The following is a 25327-nucleotide window of genomic DNA, read 5'->3' on the forward strand; positions in this document are numbered from 1 at the left end:
ATAGATTGTAGCATGTTTGAAGTTCAAACTTCAATTGCATATACAAAATCTACACAATTTTAACGTATTTGTAGCAATGACTTATATATTAAAGGCAAAATACCATTTTTCGTCATTTAACTTTACCCCGAAGGTCCATTTTGGTCCCTTAATTTTTAAAATATTCAAATCGATTCCTTAACTATTAAAATGGGGCATATGAGTCCCTTCCGTCTATTTCATACAAATGTTCGTTTATGAGTGTATGTGTGGCAGATGACTTGGCAGTTGAACTTCATCTTCATTATTTTGGTTGAGTTCTATAGGGTCTGCATCTCAAAATCGAATTAGGGTTTAGGGTTTTTTTTCTTGAAATTGTTCATCGATTTCCAGAAATTGAAGGTTAGCGTTGGAGCAGTCATGAAATTCGACTGTTGTTCATCCTCCTTGAAACAAAAAACTATGAAAGTTTAAACTCCAATGTATACCCGAGCTTGAATTTGCCATGGAAACCCTTTTGCCATTGTGGAGACAAAGATGTTTTTTGTAGGGCAACGACAACCAAGAATTATGGAAAACATTGTTGGGGTTGTCTGTGTTTTAAGGTATGCATGTTTTATGTACAAATCGATCGTACACTAATTTTAGTTTGAGCTTCTATTGTTTCAACTTCAATCTATGTAAATTTTAGGGATCTTTGATACCTGGGTATGGGTAATTTGAATAGTTCTATGAGCATTTTGAAGATGAGAAATGGTAACTTGTGATGATTAGGTTGGAATAGTTCTTGAGTTTCTCGTGTTCCTTGAGTTCCTCTAGTTCTTGGTGTTTGTGTTCCTTGAGTTCCTATAATTCTTGGTGTCTGTGTTCCCTGAGTTTCTTGGTACAGGTTGTTGAGAAGCTTAAGTTTGTTGTTGAGAAGCTTGAGTTGTTGGTGTCACCTTACAAGTTTATTTATTGTGCCATTACTACTTGCACCTACTGCACTTGGCAATTAACCCTGTTCTCCTTATTTTCCTGCCAATCCCATCAATATCTCTTTGTTTAATATTCCTTTTCTTCTTTGGTCTACCAAGCATTTTTTTATACTTAGGTGGTTTCACATATGGATATTGTGTCCTAACCCATAGGTTTGATCCATTTATAGGATAAATTACATGTTTGTAGACTGACATGTACCTTGATTTTTTGTAATAGCCAGGGATATAATCATCAACCTTGAAGTTCCTACTCTTTGTAGATGACAATTCATAAACACAAGGCAGTCCTGTGAGTTCCCACCTTCTACAAGAGCATACATGGTCTTTCAAATTCACAAAAAAACATTTCTGCTGGATTTACAACATGCTTTACTTCAAAGATGTGTTCATCAGATATCCTGCAATATTAGTTTACAAATATCAGTTTATGCACAACAATATTAACTTTAATTGGTGTAATCATTCTTACATACCTGACCATCCATAAGTTGGTGTTACTATTTGTTCTCTCAACCTTCCTTCTAATATTAAGCAAAACATCATCAGCCAAGTTTTGAAATCTCACCCTGTTGTTTCCCCATATTTCCATACAATATGTTCCGATCTCTTCCAACATAGTCACTAATGGATTTGACCTTGACTCAAGAATAACACTATTGAAAGCTTTTGACATGTTATTGAGAACAACATCACACTTGTTAGTTGTCCTAAAATATAATCTACTCTAAAATCATGGAGGGGTCTTAATCATATGGAGATATGCATCTTCATTGACCACTCTTATTCCCATGCTTGTGAATATGTTGATTTTGCAGCCTTTCAAATAATTTCCTTCAACATCATTCCAGGATATCTCTTCCTAAAGTTGTTATACAAGTGCCTCACACAGAATCTTTGCTCAACATTAGGCAAAAACTCATCCATGGTTGATAGTAGACCCTCTAAAACAACAAACAACAACACATCAAAGTATATAGCATGAGATAGCATACTTATGTAAGGAGAAAGTAAGCATGTTTACATACCTTTTATTGATCTGAAATGAATGTGTATGTGACCCTGGGTTTGCTCTTAACAGTTCATGACAATATGCATATATTCTAGTGTAATCCCCTAAGAAAGAACCACCAACCATATCTCTACCTTTAAATCTTGCTCTTATTGCCTTAGTCTCGTTGACACCTAGATTCCACTTCCTTTGTGCCTTTGCCTTTATATCCTCGATCTTCATCCTAGGATTATTTTTAAAGAGTTTTGAATCCTTTTTCCAAATCACTTGGTAGTCATCATCTTCACATTATACTTTCTGCTACAATTATGTTTATCATTTACCTTTCTTAGTTTCCAAGATTCTTCATTTGGAAATTTGGCACAATATGCTTCCCACTCACAATCAACCTTACACCTAACTCTCACCCTTATTTTGTCATTTTTAGTGAGCTTAAGGTTTCTACCACTTTGGACAACATATGATGTTATGGCTTCCTTAAATTTATCTCTTGAACTAAAATACATTCCTATCTCTCATTTGTAATTTGACATGTCCTTTTGCATCTTGAACATTAGGTAAGTCTTTCTTTTAGCACCACTACTATCATCACTCTCACACCCACTTATTAGTTATTCACTATCATTATCACTCCCTTTAAATTCTTCCTTGTCTTCTTCCCACTTCTCTTTATGTTTTTTGCCTTTTCCCTCATCATGATGTTCATATTCAAGTAGATTAGCCACTTCATCTTCCTCTAAATCATCTTACCCACCAAAAGAATACTCAAAAGCTACTTCCAGAGCACTATCTTAATTGTACAACTCATCTTCACTATCATCAGAAATTAACTCATCATGCACCTCACCAGCCTCCACACCAACATTATCACCCTCCACACCAACATTATCATCCTCTACACTAACATCCTCAGTTTCCTTCAACTTATCTTCCCCACTAACTACTTCTTCATACATTTTAGCAAGAAAATCTTCCTCATCATTGACAATGTCAACATTGTCTATTTCTGCTTCTATAGGACCATCATAATAATCAGGCTGAGATAACGTATGTTGAATATAGATGTTAACACTTATATGCACCCTGTAAAGATCAGCTATTTCTAATGCACATTTATCATCAACCAAAACATTTATCCTAAATGAGGGGTCCTTGTAATATATTATCTCAAAATTCCTATAACCTAACTCCTTCAGTACACCTACCAACTCAACAAAACTCTATTTGTCAACATCTATTTTCAAATCATCAACTTGTCCTCCTTGATACGCACTAAGTTCACCATCAATGAATTCACCACTCTGATGAATACTTAGTTTTAAATAGTCATCCATTTCACCTACTGAGATCAAATCCCAAATTAAATTGCGCCCTAATAAACTTACAGAAGAAACACACAAATCCCTAAAATAGAACAAACATGAAAAGCCCTAAATTACTAATACATGCAAAACGAATACATGAAAAATCCTACATTTCTACCACTTTCAGAATGAATATATGAATATCCCTAAATGTCTACCACTCTCTGAACGAATACATGAAAGCCCTAAATTTCTACCACTCTCAAAATAAATAAATGCAAAAATTTCTGACCTATATTCAATAGCGTCTTCAATCCTCCATTCTACCTTCGATTTCGCCTTCAATAATGTAATGCCCGGTATTATATTTATTCGATCATCCTTATTACTAATGTAATTAGTATAAAGTAAGATGGATAAATATGATGTATATTCCACTAATTGATCTTTAGTGTTAACTAAACCTATTGGTGGTAATAGGAAGGGTATAATGGTATTTTCACCCTTAAGTAGAATAGAGACATGTTTGGTTGATCCTTCTTTTCTTTTCCAAAAAAAAACCAGAATTTTGTGAAAGAGAGAAAGAGAGGAGAACGTGGGAAGAGAGAAAGAGAAGAGGAAGTCTCAAACTTGGTCCCATTGTTCAACCTTGCATGCAACCAATTCTGCCCCAAATCTTGCTCTTTCCATCATCTTCATCTTGCTTCAGCATCATCATCATCTGATTTCATCTCTGAGGTGAGTCCATAGTTAGTGAACTTGGGGTTTGCATGTGAGGGTTTTCAATTGGGGATTTGGGAATGTGAGTAATGTATGAATCAATAATGCTAATTATGTTAGTCCTGATATAATCCTTACCTACTGATGATTCTGATTGTGCTTGTATATCACGAATTCGTTAGAACTGAGTTGGGGATGCATGGGATTGATTGTTGGACATTTGGGACTGGTTTAGAACTCTTAAAATGCAGATTTTTGGGTCAGTCAGTCATGTAACTGGTTACATGGTTGACGTAACCGGTTACATGTGTGAAAAAGGGTGAAAAACACAGTTTTACAGTGATGTAACCGGTTACATGATTCATGTAACCCGTTACATTGCTGTTTGGGGCAGATTTTCCAAAACTTCGGAAATTCATAACTTTTGCGTCGTAAGTCCGTTTCGCGCAAACTTTATACCGTTGGAAAGCTAATTAAATATACTATCTAGGAAAATTAGCCTCGGTGTTTGAATATTATTTTTCGGCATATCAGACGTACCTTTAGTAAAGAGCGACATGAATAATATTTGGATAATATGCTGTTATAATGAATTTTTTCTCTTCAAATACTATGCTATATTATTGTATGCTATGCTGGAAGTATGAAAACTCCGTTGTTTTGGTTGAACGATCGGATTGCTTGTCTTGTTTGTGACCTCGACTTTATGTCATATTTTTGTATGCTTGAATCGAAGTGGCCGGCAGGCTAGATTGGGACGTTGCTCTGACCGTGTAGTCTATGAGCCCTCCCGGACCGTGTAGTCCAATGGAATAACCCGTTCATGTGTATTGTTCGATATTGTGTGCATCTGAGCTACCGTTGCAGTGTGCTCGTGAGTTTCCGTACGGGGTTTTACTCACCTGGCATTAACACACGTGCGTGCTCGGTATGGTGGGGTTATGCGGCTATGTAGGCTAATGCATAATGTGATAACTCATCTCTAGTGAAGTCACGTAGACTAACACTAGGCTTTCGCCCGATGGGCTCAGGCGTCAAGGTGGCGGTTTGTACTCGGCGTAACTCACTAGCGTGAAGGAGGTTAACGGGATGATGACGCCAATTAGGCCAGGTCATCCCACGACCATTTAGGCTTGTGTGGACTCGTTTAACCATCCTGCAGTGTGCTTGTACAAGTCCCTTGACAAATAGGCAGGAGGTTACTCATCGAGGATGCATTTATTCCATAATCCTAGCCGGGGTTATTTACACTTCTGGATTCCCCGTATGTGGATGCGGGTTTGCATACTTGTTTGTTATACAATGTGCATTTGCTTGAGACAAGTCCAATGGTGGATAAGTCGCCTTGTTTATTCCGTATTTGTACCGGAAGCGAGAATAACCCCGAATCCATGGTGGATTCGCTTATTTTGTATGTTCCCTTTAGATCCGAGCGGACTAATAGGATAGGTGGACTCACTGAGATTTAGTAATCTCATCCCATTCCAATTATTATTTTTCAGGTGGTTCGAGGCAAGATCGCGGTAAGGGAAAGATGGATTAGATCTCTTGGCGATGCTTGGATGTTTCTTTTAGTTGTTGTCGTGCCTATCTGTTCTTGTATTTTGGACATGTACTGTTATGATGTACTTGTATTTTGGCCATGATACATTCGGCTTTTGTATTCGTGTACTTCTATTTTCCGCTGCTAATATTATGTAACTGTTGTTTTATGAACCATATATAATACTTTATGCATATTATTCTAGACAAATATGTGTGGGGTGTTACAAATAACGCATGCAATCTAGCAAAATGATGAAGTTCCCTTCGATTTCGCCTTCGTACCACGAGAGCACTGTTGAAGTTCTAGAGCTTTTTCGTTTTCACTTTCAAAAGATATTTTTTTCTTTTTGGAATACTTATTCATGTTATATTTACATCACCATTGATCTAATCCACGTGAATAACTTTTTATAACTTTCACTAATGGAAACAAACAAAAGGACAAACGTGGCGCTATTTTAATAGTTAAGGGATCGATTTGAACATTTAAAAAATTAAGAGATCAAAATGGACCCCGAGATAAAGTTAAAGGACGAAAAAAATGTATTTTGCTTATATTGAACATTGTTCATTATACTCCACGTAGTACTCCTAAATTTTATGGAAATTCAAAAATGTCTTTCCCCTACTTGGACACTAAGGAGCATGGGTTTTTAATGAGAAGCCTCAAGTTTTATATTTTCAAGATTATCATAATTTTTTTTTGCAGAAACTTAAGAAAAAGAAAACCCTATTAAGGCCGACCGTAAAGGCAACAACGTATATTGGATCATCATAGAGGAATCCTTAACGCTCTTCGAGGAGATTATGCATGTTGAATTCTTATGGAGAAATCTTAGCTGTCCTTTGAGGCAATCACATGTGTTGAACCCTTATGAAGGAGTCCTTGTTGCCATTCGAGGCCACATATGCTAGATCCTCACTAAAGAATCCTTGCTGCCTCAGGGGCAACATATCACCTTCACTATAAAGACCACGACTTGGACTAAACCATTTCGAAGAAGTTCTAAAGACAATTCACACGAGAAATAAGAGCATACACACAAAACAGTTAATCAACCACCAAGGATGAAAGTGTAAAAGAAGCCCCTAATGGCAATATTTCGTGGATGAAATGAGTATGTGATGTTATCAGATGCAACACTGGCGCCTCTTGTTATTCAAAGGATAATTTTTTGCCTAACGGCACGTGTTTGTAACAAAGAAGACAACTTTGTAACATCGTTCAGAAAGAGAATTATAGAGAAACCCTATGTTTAGGAATTAGAGGCGTAAGACTTATTAGAAACTTTGAAATAACAAAAGAAACAACATCATTCACAAGTTTAAATTGAGATGAATTACCTATAGATGATCCAAAACTTGCGATTAAAGGAAGATACCATGACAAAATCTGGTAGTTTAACTCAGTTGGATAAGAAGATTCTCATTGTTTCTATTAATTATGGTGTTAGCTTTATTATGAGACAAAACAACCGAATTACTCAAATAATCGAATTCCTCTTGAGTTAGCTCAAACATCTCGCCTCTTTTCTAGTCACCAAACTTTTCATTATTGTCCTCTCTTTAATAAAAAATTAAAAAAACTCCTTTTTAACACTTTTTTTTAAAGACTATTTTCATATTTTTTGACACCTTATTTTCATTTTTTCTCTTCTATTAACAAAATAAATGTGCTTCATGTGGAGGGAAAACGTTAGCTAGTGAAGTAAAACTAAAACATAGGGTTTTAAGAAGCAAAAACCAAAAACAAAGAAGATAGAGAGGGAAAAAGAGCACAAGAGTTTAGAGACAAAATAGCGTTTGATTTCAATTTCTATGTGTTTGTGAAGCGAATGTAATGGCACCTGTGCTTCTTCGTCGTCTTCCTCTACTTCGCTTCATGGCCTCTCGCAATATCCTCACATCCTCTTCCTTCCGTCTTCATTCTTATCCTCATTCATCTTCGTCTCTTCCTCTTTCTACTCTCTCTAAACCCAGGTATATTCTTTTCAATTTGTTTCTTTCTTCGTGATTATATGCTACCCTTTTGAAAATTTCTCAGTTTTTTATAAAAGGGGCAATTTTTATTATTGAAAAATGTGTTTTTTATGGTGTTGTTGTTGTGGGGATACTGTTTTTATGCTGAATTGATGATAGGAACTAAAGGGGTTGTTTATTTGTTTTTGATGATTTTGTTTGGTTTTTTCAGGAAGAGAATTTCTCTTAGAAAGTTTGCTGTTCCTAGTTTGGTGTCAAATGCAGCCACTCCAAGGGCGTATATGTCTTCTTTATCTGCGGCAGAAGATATTCATAAGAATGAAGGTTCCAAAGCTTATGGTTCTGATCAAATTCAGGTCTTTTTCTTTCAGAATAATAGCTCTATTGATAGTGTAGAATTAGAATCTAGACAATTTGGTAAGAGTTGTTTGAGTGTAAATTGGATATTGACTTGATGTAAATGTTATTGTGCTGAAAAGTTTGTTATTTGAATTTCTTCGTCAGTATTTTGGTATCGTTAACGGGTTGCTGGCTTTTTCCATCAATGGTTGTTTGTTATTTGTAGGTACTTGAAGGCTTGGACCCTGTAAGAAAAAGGCCTGGGATGTATATTGGAAGCACTGGCACGCGTGGGTTGCACCATTTGGTATCTTTTTGTGATTTTTGTTGTTGTTTTCATAACAGTTCTGATATTTTTGTGTGCTCTGTGATTGAAATTGTGTTTATTTCTTCGTTGTTAGGTCTATGAAATTTTGGATAATGCTGTTGATGAAGCTCAAGCTGGTTTTGCTTCAAAGATTGCCGTTGTTTTACATGAAGACGATGCAGTGAGCATCACTGACAATGGTCGCGGGGTATGATCTGCTGTCTTTCTCATGGTTTGATTGTGTTTTTAGTCTTTGACTGTATATCTTGTATGTTCTCATTGCGCTTCCTTTTTGCATAAGCTTTGGTGTAATGTAATGTTGATTTAAAGTATCTCTTCCATTTAGATTTAAATTTTATGAAAAAACAATTCTTAGTTGGGAATATTATCTGTAACTGTTTTGAAATTTCCGTGGTTTCATGGAGTTAAATATGATACCTGACCAACTGTTTGGCAATGCTAACAATGGTTCTTTTTACGGAATTAAGTATATTGTGAAGCATATTTTCTATTTTTAAAGCTATTAATGCATGCACATTGATCAGTGTTTCCAAACTGAAAACCTATATTTCAGGAAATTTCACTGTTGAATAGGAACTTATAGGACTATGATTTTTTATGCTACATTCACTATCTTTTGGACAATTTTGACTTTGCATACTAAATTTTTCCAATTGAATGCAGATTCCTACCGACATGCATCCAACTACAAAGAAATCTGCCTTAGAGACAGTGTTGACGGTATTTTTTCATTTACTTGAATACCGAGTCTAGAAGATTACTGTATTTTGTACATTCTAGAAGGTCAATACTCACTGCAGCAAGGTTCTTTTGATACCATACAATTGAATTTTAATTAAATCATTTATGCTATTTTATCAATAAAGTAAATGTAAGGAAATGCATTAGACCTTTTAGAAATTAGTAAGTAATTGACAAGAAAATATTAACAAGCCTTTGGTTTATATTTTTTTGTGCTTAATCTTTTTGTATACCTTTTAATCGGATACATACTATTTACTTTTATGAACTTTGTAGATCTTGCACGCTGGTGGGAAATTTGGTGGCGTCAATAGTGGCTACTCTGTTTCTGGAGGTTTACATGGTGTTGGTTTATCTGTTGTTAATGCCTTGTCTGAGGTACGTCTTCCTTACAATTCTCTTTCTTTTCTGTCTTGAACTTTGCAATGTATATCTGATGCTTTGAATATAAAATTCGATGCACAACATACACTTTTAAGACATCTTGACACACTCATATCCATCATTTATCATTTATTTTGATGGTAAAAAATGATGCCATCACATTTATATTTCGTTTTCAGTCAGAGGTTCCCTTCCTTGTTCTGGTTAATTATCAGTGTTTTCTAAAGACCCTCTTTATGGTCTAACTCTACAGGTACTAGAGGTAACCGTTTGGCGTGAAGGGTTGGAATACACACAAAAATATTCTCGCGGGAAGCCGGTGACAACTTTGAATTGCGTCATGCTTCCTTTTGAAAATAAAGACCGTCAAGGAACGCGCATCAAATTTTGGCCTGACAAAGAAGGTTCTAGTTGTCAATGATTCCCAGTTTATGGTTTTTCTTCTATTCTGCTGCAAATTTTATTCTGACATGTTTTTTTTCTCTTTCCTTAACATGCAGTATTCACCACTGCCATTCAGTTTGAATACAGCACAATAGCTGGACGCATTAGGGAGTTGGCTTTCCTTAACCCAAAGGTGAAGTAGTCGATTTGTTGGAGAGTAATTTTTCTGTCTACTTTGCATCTAACGCATTTTCTTGACCTTTGCAGCTTACGATTGTGCTTCGGAAAGAAGACAATGATCCCGAAAAGGTCCAATATAACGAGTATTTCTATGCTGGGGGATTGGCTGAATATGTGAAATGGCTTAACACGGATAAGGTCTTCTACTCTCACCTACATACCCTTAGTGCTTGAAAATGTCTTTTCTTCTTCTTTTTCCAGTCGTTGGTTTACCGAGGGAGGATATGATTCTCTTCTCCATTTTACTTTTACTTTTACTTCTTCAATTAAAATGTAAATTTGCATATAACTTGAGTGTTCTGATGCATATATGTATTCTTTAAATATCCATCTGACTGCATATAATTTTAACTAAACAACTGTCTATTTTGACTAATACTGATGATCTGTTGCAGAAAGCTGTTCATGATGTTCTGAGTTTCAGAAAAGAAATAGATGGAGTCGCAGTTGATGTAGCTTTGCAATGGTAAGTCCTTCATCCATGCTCGGATTTTGTTGTCTATTGGCACTTGAACCCTCACTCCTTGTGAGTATGGCTAAGGATTAAACTCTTGAAATCAAGGGTTAGTTTTTTTGTATCTTGTAAATGTAAAATCTCCAAATGGTAAGTCGGGTTGTACAATTATTTGTAAAATGACTGACTATTCTCAAATCCGTTGATCGATATGTGTAATTCTTTTCATTTCTTCTCTGTTAGGTGTGAAGACGCGTACTCCGATACGATACTAGGATATGCTAATAGTATACGGACTGTCGATGGCGGCACCCATATTGATGGTATGAAGGCTTCTTTAACAAGAACACTAAATAATCTCGGAAAGAAATCAAAAGTTATCAAGGTATGAAGGATGCCAATACAATAGTGCTTAGCCAAATTTCATAAGTAGGAGATTTGGAGCTAGATATGATACGAAAGTTAGGGGTGTGCATGGATCAATAACCAATTTGGTTAAAGATAACCGGTTTTTTTGCACACCCCTAACGAAAGTAGCACCTAAACACGATTCTCTTTTATTCTTCCACTTAGAAGTTTGTGCAATCCTTATAATATCTTTTAAGTGGAGAGCTTCTTCTGTTCTTTACAGGAAAAGGAAATTTCTTTAAGTGGAGAGCATGTGAGAGAAGGCTTAACATGTGTTGTCTCAGTCAAGGTCCCAAATCCAGAGTTTGAAGGACAAACAAAGGTATTGCTTTTACTATATTGGAGTGCTTATTACAGTTTTCATCATCCAATTTATTTCCCTTCATTTCATATTACCTCCATTTCTTTGTTGCATGAAGACAAGGTTGGGAAATCCAGAGGTGCGGAAAGTGGTTGACCAATCCATTCAAGAATATCTTACTGAGTATTTGGAACTACATCCAGATGTTCTTGATGCAGTGCTATCTAAAGCTCTTAATGCTTTCAAGGTATTTACAAGTGTGACTTTTAGATCCTATTGATCCTGATAAGATTAGGCTTTTTTTCTTGCATAATTTAACCAAAAAATTTCTCTCTTGAAATTTGTCTTGTTAGGCAGCTTTGGCTGCTAAAAGAGCAAGGGAGTTGGTGAGATCGAAGAGTGTATTGAGATCTTCATCTCTTCCGGGAAAACTCGCTGATTGTTCATCATCAAATCCCGAAGACTGTGGTATGTTTCTGTTTTACAGATTTGTTTTTGCTTTTTAGAAAGACATTTATTTCAATTAAAATTGTGCGACATTTTCTGACTTAGATTACTGTGAAAATAGATATTCCTATTAATTACGAGTAGTTTTCATGATCAAAGGATTACTATAATTCCTTGTTTTTTATCCCCATGCTGCAGAAATTTTTATAGTTGAAGGTGATTCAGCTGGGGGAAGTGCTAAGCAAGGTCGTGACAGGCGCTTCCAGGTAAAGTACACATTGTTAGATGAAAGCCTATAAAAGTGAAACCACCTGACATGCTGGGCATGAGCGCGCAAGTGCACACATACACACAAATATATACATTCGTGGGTTTCATATTTGTCCCTATAAGCAAGAGAGCCACAGGCTTTGATTGTTGACAATGTTTTTTTATAAAAATAGGGGCAGTTTATTTGTTAGATTAGCGCTTCATTACATGAATAAAAAACACAGTTGAGCTATGCAAGTCTATGTATTTATTAGACCATGTTTGTTGCAGGCCATTCTCCCATTGAGGGGTAAGATTCTGAATATTGAAAGGAGAGATGAAGCAGCAATGTACAAAAATGAAGAGATCCAAAATTTAATCCTTGGTCTCGGCCTCGGAGTGAAGGTTAAAATCATCCTGAATATCTGAATAACACATTAACTAAGTTATTAGTTATATTCAGTGTAAATACTAACCAAATCAACTATATTGAATTGAAGTAACAATCCTTGACCACATGTTCTGGAACTCTATGCCCTTAACTTCATCTTCTATTATTTAACTATTTAACTCAAATTGTGTTTTGTTGGTTCAGGGAGAGGATTTTAAAAAGGATGCACTTCGATATCATAAGATTATTATTTTAACTGATGCTGATGTAGATGGTGCTCACATCCGCACTCTGCTACTGACATTTTTCTATAGATATCAGGTAATTATACAGGCATTGTCTGTGAAATATGTTCCTATGCGGAACGGGAAAATAAGTTGATTCCCTTGAGAATATTATATCAAAATGATCAAGTGGGTTTTTTTTACTTGCAGAGAGCTTTGTTTGATGAAGGATACATATATGTTGGTGTTCCACCACTTTACAAGGTTTGTCTTGAATTTTTGTTCCGCCGAGTGTTTATCAGATTGGATGTGGTCTAGCTAACTTCCTGGTGTTTTTACTGAAATAATCAGGTTGTAAGGGGAAAACAAGTGCACTATTGTTATGATGAAGTCGATCTTAAAAAACTTAAGAGCTCGTTCCCTCCGAATGCATCATACAGCATGCAAAGGTTCAAAGGTATGATGAATTGTGTTTCTGCTTATGTTTCTTTCAGTTCACGAATATCATTCCGTTAACTATGTAACTCTCGAATATTTTCACAATGTTGGATTATTGTTTTACTCTAAGCTAATTATTTATTATTTGATAATGTTTATATTATTATCTACAAAACATTATGCTCTTGTCTGTTAAGGGCTGGGAGAGATGATGCCTTTGCAACTATGGGAGACAACCATGGATCCAGAACAGAGGTTGTTGAAGAAGTTGACGGTTGAGGATGCAGCTGAAGCAAATATTGTTTTTTCATCCCTTATGGGTGCTCGGGTAATGCGCACAAGATAACTTAAGATCACAAGTCAGCTTATTTGTCATTATTGAAGTGCCATAATCTGAATGTTTAATTTAATTTATATCAGGTGGATGTTCGGAAGGAGTTGATACGAAACGCTGCCAACATGATTGATCTTGATCAGCTAGATATTTGATGATAATGCTACAGGGTGTGGAAGAAATGAGTTTTTCTTCTTCGTATTAACAACCATCCACTACTTCATAGTCAAGCACAGATTACTCTTTATTTTCGAGGAAGATGGAAGGTCTTTCTTAATTGAAGCCTTGTGCGCCCGTTATTTTTGGAAGCATTTTTCACTGACTAGAGTGGAGTGGTCATTTGCACTTGCTGGGAAAGTTTTTGGAGGCTTGGTTGAAATCTAATTTGATTTCTCTACAAATCTGACAAGTGTATATTTTTCTGATCCAACATTGTGTGAAGTTTTGTGTAATGTTATTAATACACTTTGAGATTTTACCCTTCAAAAGTTACCAGCTGCTGAACTGTGTTTGATTATGTGTTAGAAAGTATAGGATAAGTATTTTTTTTTTATCGTCTCCTCAGGGATTGATGCGATATTATCGCCGTTCTACAGCTTAGTGTATTCTGAGTTAAGGCTCTGGATTTTTTAGTGTCATAGAAAGATAAATAGCATGAAAAGAAATTAAAGACAATAACTTAGGTTTTAAAAACGGTTTGGTAAAACTGTGTCAAGATTAGTGTTCATTAGTTTGCTTCATATGTACTCTAAAGATTATATATATGAACCTATTTATGATTAATACAATCACGTATCCTCTCGATACTGTTTATCTCTAAAGCAATATCGTGATTATTATCATATTCACCGTCAGATGATCTCTCATGCCGACAATCAACATGATAATCTTAAAAGCTTGACACTTGTGAATATCAACTCACAAATCCATCTCTAGAGTTTGTTTATTGATAGATGAATATCTTTTAGGTCTAGCTTTGAAACATATCTCTCAATAATGATCCAAAACAACAAATGAAACATAAATAACAAGATATTCACCATGTATTAATCATTAACCAAGTTCATACATAATAGATCAAAGAAAGTACATATTTACAAACTAACTACCTCTAATCTTGACACAAGATGAAACTTAGCCCTCCATATCCATGGAAGCTTCAACAACAAGCAACAAACCAAGATTTAGTGACATCAAACTCAAGAAGATCAAAGAAAGATGTTTGGAAATCTTGATTTTCTTTTAAGAAAAATGGTTTTTCTCTTCTTCTCTTGCCCTAACTTTTCTCCCAAGTGTGTGTTATCATAAGAACTAAGCTAACCACTCTTAATCATCAATTTTATGTGGCTAAGAACAAAAGTTGAAAAAGTAGGTCCGCTGAGCGGAGCAGGTCCGCTGAGCGGAGCAGTAAAAATATCTGATTTGTCTTCAAGGTCCGCTGAGCGGAGGTAAATTTTCTGCTCGTCTCTGCCCATGTCCGCTTCAGCTCCGCTGAGCGGACTTGCTGATGAAAAAAATTGCTGCATCCCTGCCTGGGTCCGCTTCAGCTCCGCTGAGCGGACCTCCTTGCACAAATCTTCTTCTTTTTGCATTCCACCCTCATTGCAAGCTTGTTTTGATCATTCTTCTCATTCCATCTTGCCCAAAAGTTGTTAAAACCTAAAGAAAAACATTACAAGAGTTAATAAAATAACTTAATTTAGAAAATAAACACAAAGTTATTTATTTACATACTATTATATCAAAAGGTAATCAAATTTGGCACAAGAGTTTCAGAAATACCACAAAACTTATATACAAAATATGCACAAATGGGATTCTAACATTATGCCATGTTAGAAGGTTAAGTTATAGTATAATCAATCAAAAGAACTTCAATAAATTGGACTGCATTCAGCAACTGTAGTAAGGAGATAGTTGTCTTTTTATTCTTAATGTAGGTGTAGTGTGTTAATAGACATTGCACTCATAATTATTATGCAGAAAGAAAGTTTTGTTTTGGATGGTGTTATTCTTCAATTAATTAGATGTAATGATATCATAATAATACTGTGATTAGTATTTTTGAGCAACTATTGTACTAAAAATGTATATAATACTTAAACTACCTACTATTAATAATTCGCGTATAATAGATTTAGTCAATCCAACCGTTAAAGTGAAAATTCTTAATGATTAGATAAATTCTACAAATTTTTACAAAGTTTTAAAATAATACGATACTTTATCTAATGCTAGTTTCAATTGAAAATATAATATATAAAGAGAAGTTAGTTCTTGTAATCACATTGACAAATCCTGCGGAAGAGTTTTTGTTATTGTTTTCACAAAAGCATATGAGTATAAAAAAAAGAATATGCCACAAAACCGCACACAAAAGGTATTAAGAGAGAATATACTTTTTTGAAGATGAAAAAGAAGAAATAACAACACTAATAATCGTTTTTTCTTTTCATTTGAATTGAAGTGAATTGATTTAACATGGAAGAGGAAAATTCATTAGCTAGTACTCTTCAAAGTTGAAGGTTTATGTAAGTTCACTCTTATTTCACTATCACTCTGTGCCCATGCATTGTTTTCTAAGCATTCTAAAGAGTTAAAAGACTATTCTTATAAATGAATAATTTATAAGAGCTCCAAGGTCAATTAGAGTATATAATCAGATTCTTCCACCTATTTCTGTACATTATCTTCAACTGCAATAATGAAACTTATTCACAGGCATGAATTGAAAACTTACTTACAAACTATGTTACTTATCTAAGATTCATTCTTTTTTGTTTCTCACAAGTTCCTTCCACCGGAGGTAATCTCCTATTCGAGGCCACAATGTCGGGCTCTAAATGCATGCACCTCGACTCAACCTTTGGTTCGCCACCTTGCGAGAGTCTATCCCATTCCGCTAGATATAACTCCGTTGGTTGAGATTCATCCTTCTTCAATGAATGTCTAAATTTTTCAGGTTATTCAGAAAGGTTTCACCAATAACAGAACCAACCTTAACAAACACGCAAGGATAACCTATTGGAGCTTCTATCCATGATTCACTTCCTTGTTTCGAAAACACTTTTCCTGTCCATATATGTGTCCAACTACTACTCTCTCCCAATGGAAAATAAGCTTTAACTTTCTTCTTTCCTTTGTCAAGAACTGGCACCACTAGAAACTCAGAACCAACCAAGAATTGTTGATAACTCAAGTTATGCACATGTTCATCATTAGGGTAATGGAGAAATAGGTGACGACATACAGGTAATCCTTTCTGCGCCGCTTCCTGTATAGAAAAATACGATTTTACATGACTGTTTAGGTAAAAACATTTGTGTAATAATAATGGAAATTTAGAATCACCTTCACTAGTTGAATTCTGTAAAATTTCCACGCTGTGTATATTTTTGCGGTGCGTGCAAAGTGTGATAGAGTTTGTTGGTTTGAGTAAAACTGGCTGTTGCATGATGGTTTGTTTCCCTGCTTGCAGAACAAGCAAGCATCAGTGATGATTCATTGCAAACAGACTTTAATAATGAAATTTATCGAATGAAAAGTTTCGTTAATGAACAAGGCTATTGAAGGTATTTTACTTACTTCATGAGTGCGGAAGACGGTGGTGAAAGAATTAAGCTCCATCCAACGCAGAAGCAATTCTTGACTTCTTCTGTATTTAACTATAGGTAAGTTTACCGTACAATATCCTCCGATGTCACTGTGATTAAAGGCATAGCCGGATATTCCGCTGCTAAGTAGACCAACAACGGAACTCTTTATTCCGTCATTTGCTTGCCAACTCACCATCTGATCACCTGCCCAAAACAGCATCCCCCATTTAGGGCTATCTTTAAAACCAGCTCTCATGAAGAAAACCAAACCATCATCTCGGTTTTCGTTCAAATTGTCTAAGGACTTGCTTTTCCATTCTTCCACAATCTCTCTGTTGATTTTGGCCCATAGTTCTGGATATCTGTTATGAGCTGAAATAGGATCTTCGCCTGAATATAGAACCGCATCAACGGGAAGGCCTTCGCCAAAATCAGCCATCCATCCTCTAACTCCATCGTCAACCATTTCAAGTAGAATCTGCTTGAACCAAGTTACAGTTTTCGGGTGAGTTAGATCTAGCATTGCCACATCAAAGGCGGTATTTGGAACCATATATGGATTTCCGTTACCGTCTTTCACCAATATGTCCAACTGTTTTGCCTCCTCAAAAAGGTTTCTCTTTTTGTTATCCTTGTCATCAACCTATTGATCAGAGAGAAAACAAAAGTGTTCGTGACATTTTTGCAATAGCAATTTTCCGATAAGTCATAACTTTAAGTGATTAAAAGAGAGCATTACCGGCGCTAGACAGGGATTGCAATATGTCATAACTTTTATATTTTGAGTGCTAAAATCTTTGATAAGTTCCTTCCAACCCCAATATCTTTGTTCATCTACTTCCCAATTCCACCAAAGTTGTGAGCCAATCATGGTTTCTCTTTGTCCTACCCAATCCTGCACAGTTTCAATAAGTAAACAACGAGATTTTGCAAACTTCTAATATATTCGAGTTTTGTTGAAACTACAAAGCAATAATTTTCTGCTATTTCTTTAAGTTTAAGTGTTGATGTGAGTTGCGAGTTATTACCTGTAACCAAAATGCTGAGACAGGAACATCATAAGTTCTTAATTCATCCCAAATACGACGTACAGAATCGGTGCCACCCTGCATTCCAACTACAGCACCAGATATGATCCACTCTGGAAGCTCTGGTAACCTTCCAATGGTTTCAGTGAAATGTTCAATCAGCTCACAAGGTGTGTTCCCATGCAATATCCGTCCTTCAACCGAGTTTCCATATATCTGCAAACTCCAGTTTATAGAAAATCAGCTACAAAATATTATTTCATATATACATATAAGGATTTAGTCATATGATAGTCGGCACATTATTCTATCATAATTTCTCAAACAATACCTGTATCTGTACTCTGTCGAGTTTAGTAAGATCGAAGATGGTATAATCATATCCCTCAAGATAAAGAGACCTCATTTTTGAAGTCATGTAGAATGGAGAAGGAGCATATGTTGTACTCCAATCACCTCCTGCCCTGCCAAAACCAATCAAATGCTATCATTGTATTGAAAAACAAAATATATATACATAGTTTAAGATTTACTACCAAAGTGGTTAGTGCACGGTGTGAGTGTGACAAACTCCGGGGTCTCGGGTCCAAAGCATTTGTATTCTATGAATCACGGATATTAAAAATGACATTGACACATCAACACCGGTAATAATTTTAAAAAATGAATTAATTAAACATAATAACAAGTGTCAATGTCAATTTTAAAACACAAACACTCGTTTTTTCAGAAGTGTCGGTGCTACAGAGCTATAAAGGTTGCATGACCTACCTGTAACTGATCAAGTTAGCAGCACAAGTGATAGGTTGATCTCCTCTTCCAATACCTTGTTCTTGAACTAAGATAGGCACTCTTTTCCCCTTAAAATTCATGTGAGAAAACTGTTCTCCAAAACCATAAAACCTCTCATTTTCATCACTAGCATAACTCAACCAAATCCTATTAAATTCTTTCGGTTTCGATATTTCCATTTCTCCACTTTCATCCTCCACAGAAGAAACCAAAACAAACCCTCTAGGCCTTGAAAGGTACCAAAACCAGCCCAACCTCTTTTTCCTACTACTCAACCTCTTCTTAAAACCCTTGTAAACTCCAGAGCCTTCTGAAGAAACCTTATCACTCGAACCGAAATTCAGTTTCTCAATCTTCACTTGAAATCCAACCTCATGCTTGTTTTTCTGATTAAACAAAACCCAATACCTCGCATACACAAATGGCCCTTTTGATTCAAACTGTATATTCCCTTCAATTCCATACTTTTCAAACCTTTTATTCTTCTTACTCATATTAAAAAGCCTTCCAGTGATCAACAAACTAGGAAACTTCATCTCTTCTGTCAAAGTAAAATCCGCAACTGAAACTCCACATTGATCAATCATCCTAATCTCATCAATGGTTTGGTGATTACAGATCAAATGAACATCTCTGTCTTTAACAAGAAACGATCCTCTACTTTCTTCAATCTCAGTGTCAACCACTGCAGCTGAAACAAAAGCCTTACCTGAGATTGTAGACCAGACAGGTCTGTCTTTCTGAGAAAGATGTGAAATTGAGAGATGCCCGCCATTGATGATGGACCAAGAGAGTTGAAAATCATTGCCAATTGAAAAGGTTTGATCTTGTGAAGAGAGAGATTTGGAATTGATGAATAGAGAGCCTTGAACGTTGGGGATGGTGGTTGGAGCTGAAGGGAAAGGGTTGTTGAAACGCTTGTGGTGTTTTTTGCTAATTTTAAGGATGGCCATTTAACAGAAATAGTGAAATAAAATATAAAAACAATATAGGAAAAATGTTTGGTTTAAAGTAGTTTATGTGTTTTTGAGATTCCTATGATGTTTTTTTTCTTTCTATGTTGAGTTTCTTTGAATGTTACATGTGGAAGAGGATTGAAAAGTCATGTTTTTTTTGAGACTTTAAGATTGGACCAAGTCATCAAAATTGATGAGAACTATTCTAACATGGTTTTGAATCTTCCCTTCATCTTGGAACTATTGTTCTAACAATGAATCTACCTTTATTGTTAGAAAAAGTTGATGGTTTTCTTCTCTTAAAAGGCAAGTGAATGATGTGATTTTTGCCATTTTTGGTTTGAGTAAGGGACTATTGTTTGGTATTGCTTTGGTTATTCAAACTGCATCTGGACTTGTTATAGAGAAGATTCAACATGGTATCATTTGCTTTGAATGTTGCCCTCAAACAAGTCCAAGTTATTTTTTCTTCTTATTTTTGTTTTTTAGAGAGGATATTTGGATGAATTGACGTTTGGCTACTATGGACTCAAATTTTTTTAAATATTATTTTGTTAGACTAAAATATAACAAAAATCATTTTAAAAATATATAAGACTGGAACAAATCTGCCTTATTAATATTATCTTTCAATAAAATAAAATAAGTTTCATTCAAACTTAACAAAAAAATAGTAGTTTAGAAATCCAAATACTTTTTTATTAGGAGAAATTACATTCACTTTGCAAAACGTCTATTAAATGATATAAACATTTTCTCTAATTTTAAAATATGCATTACTTTACTAAAGTTTATGAAAATGACATTAACTTCTCTCTAATTTTTAATTATAGACAAAAATATTACATACAATTGACATTTATCTATGATTTATCTATCATTAATTTTTTTTTAGTATATATAAGTTTACGAGGTTAGTGTATATTTTAAAACTAGATGAGGCGTTAGTGTCGTTTTAACAGAACCTGAAGAGAGGTGAGTGTAGTTTTTCTTTCCTATTACATTAAAAGAATATGTTGTTCGTTTGATTGACTTATTTTTTTAGGAAAAATGGAAAGTAAGATATCGTGAAAATTGTGGAGCACATCTTGACTCATTTGGTTCTATGTTAAATTCTAGAGCTGGTTCAAGTTTGTTGAGTGTTCAAGTTTGTTCAAGTCTAAATTTCTGTTAAAGTTTCTTGACATAAAGATTTGGCTGTAAGCAACTTGTTGAGTATGATGTTTGAAACATGTTGTGTGACATCTTGGCGGGCAGATTTCTCATACTGCGTTAAATGATCGCTTCAAGATTTGGTTAGACAACCTGGTATAATTCTGGTACGACGAGAAGTTTGTTAATCCAAATCAGTTTGGAAAAAGATTTTATTAAATCATAATCTATAAAGGTTGAAGAAGATTTAATTGGATATGGTTTAATTAAATGATTTGTATTTGGTTTAAATAAGAAGATTTGATTTGGTTGCATTTGCATTGAAGAAAAGATTTATTTGAATATGCTTTGAAAGAAGATTTGGTTCAGATTTACCATATCCAAGATTGTTTTGAAATTTATATGCAAAGATATTGATTGAAGATTTATATTCCATGTAGAGATCTTATTGGATTTGTTTTTAATTACGAGATTTAGATTTGCACTTAATGATAAAATCGCTGATCTCTATTAAAGATGATTTAAAGTGTGGTTCAGTTTTTGCAAGAGATTTATTTTGAATCCTTTACTTGAGAAGTTGGAATTGTGATTTATATCAAGTAAATATTTTATTTTATTTGTGCAAGATTAAGAATTTTGGACAAATGTCAAGCAAAATGTTCCACGACATGTGAGACACTTGTCTTGGACTGTTACTTGGTGAGCAATATAAACTGAAGTACATCTTGTCCTTTTATGCTTTGTTTTATTTTCTGTTTTATCAGATATAAGCGTGCTAGCTTTAGTTTGGATTTGGAAAAGATCTTATTTTAGTAGGATTGCATGTGGAATATTTAATTTGTATTAATCAAGGATCTCAATCTTTCTAAAAAACATTTGATTGATCATGTGTATTTTTGGAGGATATGATATGAATCAAATACAACAAAAATAATCAAGAATTCATATTTATTCAAAGTGATCAATTAAAATTGGATCAAATAATACTAGGGTTGCGCATGGTTTGGTCAAGACCATGTCTAGCCTCCTAGGTTTCAACAGAATTACAATCATACTAGGGTTGTTCATGGTTTGGTTAAGACCAAACCATATCCAAATATTAACCACTTATTTGGTTAGATATAAAAATCAAAATCATAGTTCTCTAGTGATGGTGTCTATCAAGAAGTCTTATCAAGCCTCATCAGTATGAAGAAGTTAACTCCTAGATAAAGTGATAAATCATTGATGAATCAATCAAGGGATCTTTAAGCTTTAGAGATTATGAAAGAGATGAAGAGTGAAAGATTGTCCGCCCTGTGTCTGAGTGATACGAGTCTTGTAAAAGATTTTAGAGTAATTATTAGGGTAATGCTAACATGTGCCCTAAGGGCACATGTTAAGAGCTAAATGTAGAAATGTTTTCTTAGAAATTGTGCATTGTTTTCATTAAAAGTTAATAATTAATATGTTTATTATGTTTTCCAATACAAATTTTCTATATTTAGATTTCCTAACATGTGCCCTTGGGACACATTTTAACTTTATCCTTATTAAATTACTAAGGCAATACACACACTCACTTAAAAGTATGTTTAACCCCTATTTGATAAAACACCCTAAAACCCTTTGAGGAACCATCAAAATGCTTATGAGATTGATTAAGGATTTTCGTGAATATTTAGGACGCTTTGCTACACTGCCTAACTTATTAAGACCCTAGCCAATCAACTAGAGAAAGACACAAAGCTTCATAATCAATTAATAACCCTCTTAATGGCTTAAGCCACTAGGCATTGCATGATTTCCTTTTTGAGAATTAGGATTATCCTTTTTGTGAAGCACATAATCAATTAGACCTAGTACATAATCGATTATGAGCATTAAAAGGCATATGGATAGTTTTCCTTTTTGAGCCATATTTTTCACCTATAAATAAAAAGCTTCTACTCACTTTCAAAACACACCAGAAACATACTTTTTATATACTTTCTCACTTTTTATACTCTCTTATGTCCTATTTCTTTCTTTTTCACTAAATTTCCTTACTACTTTAAGAATGAAAAACATCAGTAAGGCATTTCTCATGTGTTCTAGTGTTTTGGATATTATTGTAATTTACACAAGAGAAAATTATCTCTTGTGACAAGTTATTATTTGGTTTGTGAGTTTAACTAGTAAAATCTCTTGCTTGGTTCGTGAGATTGTCCATCTAAATCTTGGTTTGGTTCATGAGCTTTGCCTAGTGTAAAAGCTCTCGTTTGGTTCGTGAGATTGTCCATTAGAATCAATGTTTAGATCATGAGCTGCACATGGTGTAAAAGCTCTCTGTTGGTTATGAGATTACAGTACTACAAATAATACATTTTATGAAAAAAATTTCACCTCATCCAATAAAAAATTGAGGTATAAGGTTAAGATGCGCCATATTTTATTTAAAAATAAAAACCACATATTCTCTCGGTTTTCAATATAACCGAGGGGAAGAACAATTCAGGACATGCTTCGAATCCCAACTATTGTAGATTATATTTTTATTTATTTATAAGTGTAAACTAAATGATCTATCCTTTCGGTTTCCGTAGTAACCGAGGGATAAAATAACCAGGTTTTACATAAAAATACCTGTTAAATAGATTTTACCCTATTCTTAACTTATATGTAGCTGCCTCAAACTCGTATGCATCATTCTTTGGGATTGATTGCAAGACAGAAAAAATATTTGCTCAAGATAATGAAATCATATAACTTAAAGAAGCTCGGAAAAGTTCTCTATGATGGATTGCAAGTGCGAAAAAAACATTTTCCAATGGTTTGAGCAGATAACTTATTAGAAGTTGGATGAATTTAAACTATTGAACTTAAAAATAATGCGTTCAAAAGGTATGCAACAAAATCTGAATTACAACAAAGATTTGATGTGTTTCAAGAAAAATCCAAGAAGGAAATCATTGAAATACTCAACAAAGTTATCCAGATGTTAAGAGATGAAAGAATGAATTCAAGAACATTAGAAAAGTCGTCATCATCTTCATCATCAAAACAAATAGAAGATGGATCAACATCGAAGGTGTCATTTGAAATAACGGCCATGACAAACGAACGATCTTCCGATGAGTCTTCATCCAGTAGAGGATTTGAAGAAACTTCATCTAGTATAAGATATGAAGAAGTTTCATCAAGTATAAACTTTGAAAGATAAAAAGAAAATTTGGAGATTGATCACACGAAGAGGGTATAACCTCAAGAAGCCCATGCAAATGTCTTCAATAATATCCCCGATAACACGTTAGTAGATTCTCCTAAAGCATCCTCTCAAAAAAGGATCTGTGATGAAGAGGAATACGTATGCTTCAAGATCTCAAAAGAAGACGACAACATTGAGGTAAAAAATCTTACTTATACACAAATGTTTAAGTTAAGTGTTATGCTCAATAAAGATAATGAGAAATTAGAAAATAGCATCATCGATATTAAAGAGTACATTTAATTTTTAGAAAATAACAATAAAATTTTTGGTGAAAAAATATATAATATTAGGAATGAACCCTTGAAAAATTTAGTACGGGTAAAAGTAAATTAATTTGATTTTGTTGAATCAAAGAGTTTCGTATAATAATGGATTAGATTATTAATCTAATAAATTATGAAAATTTCTTTACCCACCTCCCTATGGGTGGTCACCTCCTGCGAAAAACCAAAACTACCCCTGCTTCGGAAGTTCATTTCCGAAAGCGTGTTTTTTTAAAAAAATTGACTTACTTCGGAAGTTCATTTCCGAAACAATTATTTCGGAAGTTCACTTCCGAAATACTGCGATTTCTGCAGATTTATCAAAACACTCCCCCTCCCCCAATCATTTACCCTAAATCAAAACAAAAAGTGGCAGAGGCGAAAATTTGTGCAAACAGAATTCCAAAGCTGCATCAAGGCTCCAATCACACTGCTAAACAACATTCAAAAGCCCTCAATCCTAACACTTTGTAAGTTTTGAAATTTTTAGATCTATTATTCAAATGCATGTTATTTAGGGTTTTAATTGCATAAATGATATATGGCTAGGTTGTTAGTAGTATTTAGGTTGTTTAGAAGCATTTTGATTTGGTTTGAAGGTTGATTTAGGGGTCTGCCATGGAAGTTGCAGGAAATTGCATCGCAGGGGTGTTTCGGAAGTTCATTTCCGAAAACACCTCCATCCCAGTTTTCAGAAATGAACTTCCGAAATATATCAGAAGTTCAAATTTTTTTGTTTTTTATTCTGCGCATATTAATCGATTTCAATTGTTTACAGGAACATGTCTTCTAGAGAGGGCGCTAAGGGAAGAAAGGATTCTTCAAAGAAAGAGGTGAAAGAGGTGAAGGAGGTGAAGGAGGTGAAGGAGAAGAAGAAGGTTTCGACCGACTCTACTTCTCGTTCCCAGGGGGCCCGGGGCCCGGATGCTCAAGCTCAGTCTTCAGGCGCGAGAGTCGTGATCAACGCTGATGGTTCTGAGACTGAGTGGGATGAGGATTGGTATAATTATCTTCATTCGGAGGAGTTCGCTCGTCGGGAAGAATAACGTGTTTTTTTTTGTTTGATGTGTATTTTGTAACGCTCGTCGGGCAGAATAACATGTTTTTGTTTTGTTTGACGTGTCTTGTTTTG

At 34.7% G+C, this 25327-nt stretch overlaps 3 protein-coding genes across 4 annotated transcripts; 1 reads left to right on the forward strand and 2 right to left on the reverse strand.

Moving 5' to 3' along the window:
* Positions 1 to 947: 947 nt before the first annotated feature.
* Positions 948 to 2190, reverse strand: LOC131622171 (uncharacterized). The gene is made up of 4 exons (XM_058893201.1): positions 1985 to 2190; positions 1433 to 1666; positions 1304 to 1357; positions 948 to 1260 (listed from the first exon to the last, which is right to left on the reverse strand). Exons 1-4 carry the CDS (start codon positions 2188 to 2190, stop codon positions 948 to 950), a joined length of 807 nt encoding a protein of 268 aa, XP_058749184.1.
* Positions 2191 to 7233: 5043 nt separating this feature from the next.
* LOC131622199 (DNA gyrase subunit B, chloroplastic/mitochondrial-like) lies at positions 7234 to 13677 on the forward strand. The gene is made up of 21 exons (XM_058893226.1): positions 7234 to 7517; positions 7729 to 7873; positions 8083 to 8163; positions 8258 to 8371; positions 8848 to 8904; positions 9202 to 9303; positions 9563 to 9713; positions 9810 to 9886; positions 9961 to 10071; positions 10329 to 10399; positions 10631 to 10772; positions 11019 to 11117; positions 11215 to 11343; positions 11450 to 11564; positions 11742 to 11809; positions 12084 to 12197; positions 12388 to 12504; positions 12618 to 12671; positions 12759 to 12864; positions 13043 to 13173; positions 13266 to 13677. The coding sequence occupies exons 1-21, from the start codon at positions 7378 to 7380 to the stop codon at positions 13332 to 13334; spliced, it is 2193 nt and encodes a 730-aa protein (XP_058749209.1). The 5' UTR covers positions 7234 to 7377; the 3' UTR covers positions 13335 to 13677.
* Positions 13678 to 14202: 525 nt separating this feature from the next.
* LOC131622198 (uncharacterized) lies at positions 14203 to 19862 on the reverse strand. 2 transcript variants are annotated; one of them, XR_009289777.1, is made up of 8 exons: positions 18575 to 19862; positions 18135 to 18267; positions 17804 to 18019; positions 17515 to 17670; positions 16765 to 17418; positions 16531 to 16647; positions 15920 to 16453; positions 14203 to 14838 (listed from the first exon to the last, which is right to left on the reverse strand). XR_009289777.1 is itself a non-coding variant. In XM_058893225.1 (7 exons), exons 1-7 carry the CDS (start codon positions 19546 to 19548, stop codon positions 16118 to 16120), a joined length of 2586 nt encoding a protein of 861 aa, XP_058749208.1. In that variant the 5' UTR covers positions 19549 to 19862; the 3' UTR covers positions 15603 to 16117. The 2 variants fall into 2 exon arrangements, 1 of the variants encoding a protein (XP_058749208.1); XM_058893225.1 differs by lacking the exon at positions 14203 to 14838 and having other exon boundaries at positions 15603 to 16453.
* Positions 19863 to 25327: the final 5465 nt, after the last annotated feature.

This window comes from Vicia villosa, unplaced genomic scaffold (genome assembly GCF_029867415.1).
Source record: "Vicia villosa cultivar HV-30 ecotype Madison, WI unplaced genomic scaffold, Vvil1.0 ctg.000025F_1_1, whole genome shotgun sequence".
In the NCBI taxonomy this organism is placed as follows: domain Eukaryota; kingdom Viridiplantae; phylum Streptophyta; class Magnoliopsida; order Fabales; family Fabaceae; genus Vicia; species Vicia villosa.